General features: G+C 40.9%; 1 protein-coding gene across 1 annotated transcript in view; it reads left to right on the forward strand.

Moving 5' to 3' along the window:
• The window catches only part of LOC107717843 (CUB and sushi domain-containing protein 1-like), a 373,583-nt gene that overhangs the window by 325,520 nt on the left and 43,665 nt on the right, over positions 1-4,398 (forward strand). The window contains 2 exon segments of the mRNA XM_016524723.1: positions 1,309-1,494; positions 2,455-2,649. Of these exon segments, the coding sequence (XP_016380209.1) occupies positions 1,309-1,494; positions 2,455-2,649 (381 nt within the window).

A 4,398-nucleotide genomic window follows, 5' to 3' on the forward strand; every position in this document is an offset into this window, starting at 1 on the left:
TTAGTGCACTTACACTCTAAACAGTGTATATATATATATATATTATTTTGTGTGTGTGTGTGTGTGTGTGTGTGTATGTACAGTATGTATGTATGTATGTATGTATGTGTATATATATATATATATATATATGCATATATTGTTTTTATTTTTAACGCTATTGTATAGGACAGTGGACAGCACTCCTGTTAGCACACAGCTTTTATACTGTATGTCGTGAGCAGGTACACTATCCAGTCTGCCATGGCTCAGAGCATTCTAGTGAATGAAAAGCTTCTTCTGACTGCTGCCCAAAAATGGTGCTCAGAGCTGCACTTAAATTCTCACCTTTTAAGGACGTTTCACAAAGATGCCAGCCAAAGTTTCTATACATTCAACAAGCAAAGATTTTACTCAAGGAATCTCATTACTCTTAATCACACAAAGGTAAATGACACCATTTCAAGGACTGGAGGTTATAGCACTAATATCCTTTTACTATTGCACGGAGCTCAGAATAGCCCTGGCTTGGCCCCATTTGTATTGAAGGGCATCTAGAATGGGTGCTAATTAAGGCCAATCATTTCTTTAAGTGGTGGGAGCGATCCATGCAGTCTGCCAGCAGGTCAGTCTGAGGTAGAGGAAGGCTCAGGGCCTGATTTTTATTCAAGTTGTAATCATTTTAACAAGGAAGAGCTTTAATTGGTCCCATTGCTTTCCTCTGAATGCTTGTGTGTGCCTGCAGTTTTTTTTAGAGACCCCCCTCTTTTTTTTTTCTTGTTGAAAAGAGCAAATTTCATATATGAATGGTTGTTTGTAATAGAGGACTATTAGACCATTAGTTAATGCATTTACTAACAATGAGCAATACATTTAAAATAATATAAATATAAATAGTAAATATAACTTTACATTGTTAGCTAAAGTCTATTAAACTTTTTTTTTATTTAATAATTTATTAGTTAATGTTGAAATTAACATTAACTAAGATTAGTAAATGCTTTAGAAGTATTGTTTATTGTTAGAAGTTATTGTTTAGTTAATGTTAAACAATGTAGTTAACTCATCTTAACAAATGAAACCTTACTGTGAAGTGTTTTTCAACATAGCAGATTTGGGTTGGAAACAAACAAACAAACAAATACAATACAATACAATACCATTTTTTTATTTAACCACCTTCCAGTGTTTCTGCAAAGCTGCTACTTCCAAGTTAGACATTTGTTATTACAACATCACACATTATAGAATTTGAATGGAATATTTTTATATATAGATAGACTGTATAGCATGTATCCACCTGTAATACTGTTTGTATCTGATTGGCAGCTGTGTCTTGCGGAGTGCCAGAGTCTCCTGCTAATGGCTCATTCCACGGCTTCCAATACACAGTGGGCAGTAAGGTGCAGTACCAATGCGAGGAGGGCTATAAGCCTGACGCAAGCAGCCTGCTCACCGCCGTCTGCCTGGAGGATGGCACCTGGAGCAACGTGGCACATCCTACCCACTGTTTACGTGAGCAAATCAAGCCCTCTGTTTCTATGCCAACAGCATGTTAAAATCTACCGCCTCATTGAACCGCCGCAGTCAGCCGCTTTCTTGCTCGGTTCCCCCTCTGAGAGTAATGTAGGGCAGGTAATTGACAAAATTAACAATAATGACTTGATTTTTTGTGGTTTGGCAACTCAAACAAGACAAATGTTCTGATATGACATGTCCCCCCTCTGACCTGAATTACCATTAGCCTACAAAGCCGACTAAAGAGCCCACAGCCAAATAACCAAGTATTATGCATTCAGAGGGCACAGCGAGAAAGACGCTCATTACAGCCGATGCTGCTACAGATAATGTCATTTAATATTATGATATTCCTCATCATCGTTGGGAAGGAGAAAGGATGAGGCTTCTGCCCTGCTCTGTAACACCATGTCAAGGTGGTCTTTCATTCTAGAGCTTTCAGTTGATAGCATGACACATCCACAGTTTCTGAGACTAGCTGTATTGTAAAGCACTCGAGCTGTTTGCAATTATCTAAACAAGTGTGAGCTGAGGGACATGAAACCTTTGTCATGTAGAACATGGAGAGAGAACATTATGTGAGAGATAAAGGCAGTGGGAGGGAAAGATGTTTTGCTCTACTTAAGATCTTGTGTAGTATACCTGACCTAGCTTGCAAGACTTTTTGCAAGTTTGATGCGCCCGCACCAAATTATGCTTCTTTTGAATCCGAGCTATGCACTGTGCTGTTCGAATCATTCATTTTAAATAAGATAACTGACATTTTAATGTAATTTTAAGCATGTAAAGAAGCCTTTGAGAAGCCATGAAAAACATATATTCAGTCAAGTGTGTCCTAACTTTTCACTGGTATTATATATCTATCCCATAATTCCTGTAAGCTCTAGTTATTCCAGTTCTAGGGACCCACAAGGTCATTGTTTTCCATTAATGCATTCTTTGCCTTCTGTCCTGCAGCGGTTCAGTGCCCTAACATTGAGAGCTTGCTCTCAGAACACATGATGTGGCGTCTCATCTCAGGCTTGCTGAATGAGTTTGGTGCACGAATAATGCTAAGCTGTTCCCCCGGCTACTATCTGGCAGGCAGAAGGACCATCAAATGCTTAGCTAATGCAACGTGGGAAGGGCTGGAGGAGAAGTCTACCTGCAAGAGTAAGAATGATTTTACAGAAACACAGTGACACGCACATGCATTTTGTTTGGTCCATTTTGGAGCTTGGATGTTTAAATCATCAACCACTTTCAGTGTATGCCTATCATCTTTTGTGTTCACGGAAGAAAGAAAATCACACGAAAGTGCATAATTGATGATAACATTTCCATTTTGGGCTGAACTATTCCTTTAAGAAAAAGCACAATTGAATTCCAAATTCCGCTCTTTGGATTTCACGAAAAGATCAATGTGTTAATTACCAAACAGCGTCCATTGTGAGCTAATGAAACAAATTCATTAGGGTAGCTAATATGTCTGAAATCTGGCCGCTCTCTATACCATGTCTCGTTTATTTCTCTACTGATCCAAGCGTAATCCTCTGGATTTAGCATGCGCGCATAAGACGCCATCCACTGCTTAGTCAGTTCTGATCGTGGCCCGGTTTCCACCACTGGGACAGGCTGTGTAAACAGTATCACGGTGATTAAGTCTTCGGTGAAAAATGCTTCAACGAATTTGAGGTCAGAGAGCAAATGTAAATATTCTAATCAGAGGCAGCTTAATTTTTAATGTGTTTACGCACCATGATGAGTAAGTTGTTTATGAAAGGAACAGATGCAAACAGCTGGGGCTTCAATTGTAAATTGAATTCTTAAAATGTCATAAAATAAATGCGTGTTGATTGTATGATTACTGCATGCACCCAACAAAGCTTTAGTGCTGTTTGCTAAGGTAAGCATTGCTATTATTATTGCTCATACTCGGGGTTATGGATCTGAACAAATTCCTTACTCCAAGTATGAAATTTGTTGTGTATTTAATCCTGTATTGTTCACACTACACATGAGATATATCTTGATACCAGAATATCATGGAGACTTTGAGGTGAACTCTTTTGATGAGAAACCACACATAACACCTTAGCATTTAAATGAGCTAAAAATAAAACACCTTGGCAATTGCATATAGACACACGTCAGCTCAAAATTCAACTCGACTCAAAACTCCATAGCACCATGGCAAACGTTCCTCTTCAGGAACTCGAGCTGCGTCGGAGAACGCTTTGGGAATGCCCTTCAGCGTGACTGGCTCTGAATCACGTGTGTAATCAGTCCAATGGATGGGCGAGACGTCACGGGCGGGGTGAAGTAGCGACCAGGAAGCTTAAAATCACGTGTGGTGAAACCGGCATCAGCTTTCTGTCATTCAGCAAGCGCTCTGTGTGTGTGTCAGTCTGATATCGGTTTGTGAGTCTTATTTAGTGTTGTTTGTCACGAAATCATGTCAAAAGCACAAGACAAAACCAAACACCTCAAGGGCGAGGGCAGGCAGCTTTACATTACGGGTGGGGATACACACAGTTTGTTTGTTGTCTGCTTGGGAGCGAAGCACACAGAGTCGAGGGAGCTCTCAAGGGAGCTGACTGCCCGCATTGCAAGCATTTGTTACTGCCTTGCTTCGCTCTCAGAGGGCTCTCTTTGATGAGGGAGCCTTCATTAGCGTTCCTCGCGGTGCCGGCCCTGCTTTCGCCAAGGCGGAGTGGCGGGCGGGCTCGTGGGGTTCGCATATGGATCCGGTGGAGGGAATGTAGACGGGCGAGTCCCTATCTGCTTCCTTAACCACCAGATCTGGCGCCCGCTCTGTCTTTCTCTGAGGAGATTGATACGGAGGGTGTCGAAGAGCTCGCCAGTTGCACAAGCATCAGTTACACAAGCATATTATGCCTAATATTATAATGAGCAGCATTA

The sequence above is a fragment of the Sinocyclocheilus rhinocerous genome, unplaced genomic scaffold (genome assembly GCF_001515625.1).
Source record: "Sinocyclocheilus rhinocerous isolate Xijiao unplaced genomic scaffold, SAMN03320098_v1.1 scaffold780, whole genome shotgun sequence".
NCBI classification, from domain to species: Eukaryota; Metazoa; Chordata; class Actinopteri; order Cypriniformes; family Cyprinidae; genus Sinocyclocheilus; species Sinocyclocheilus rhinocerous.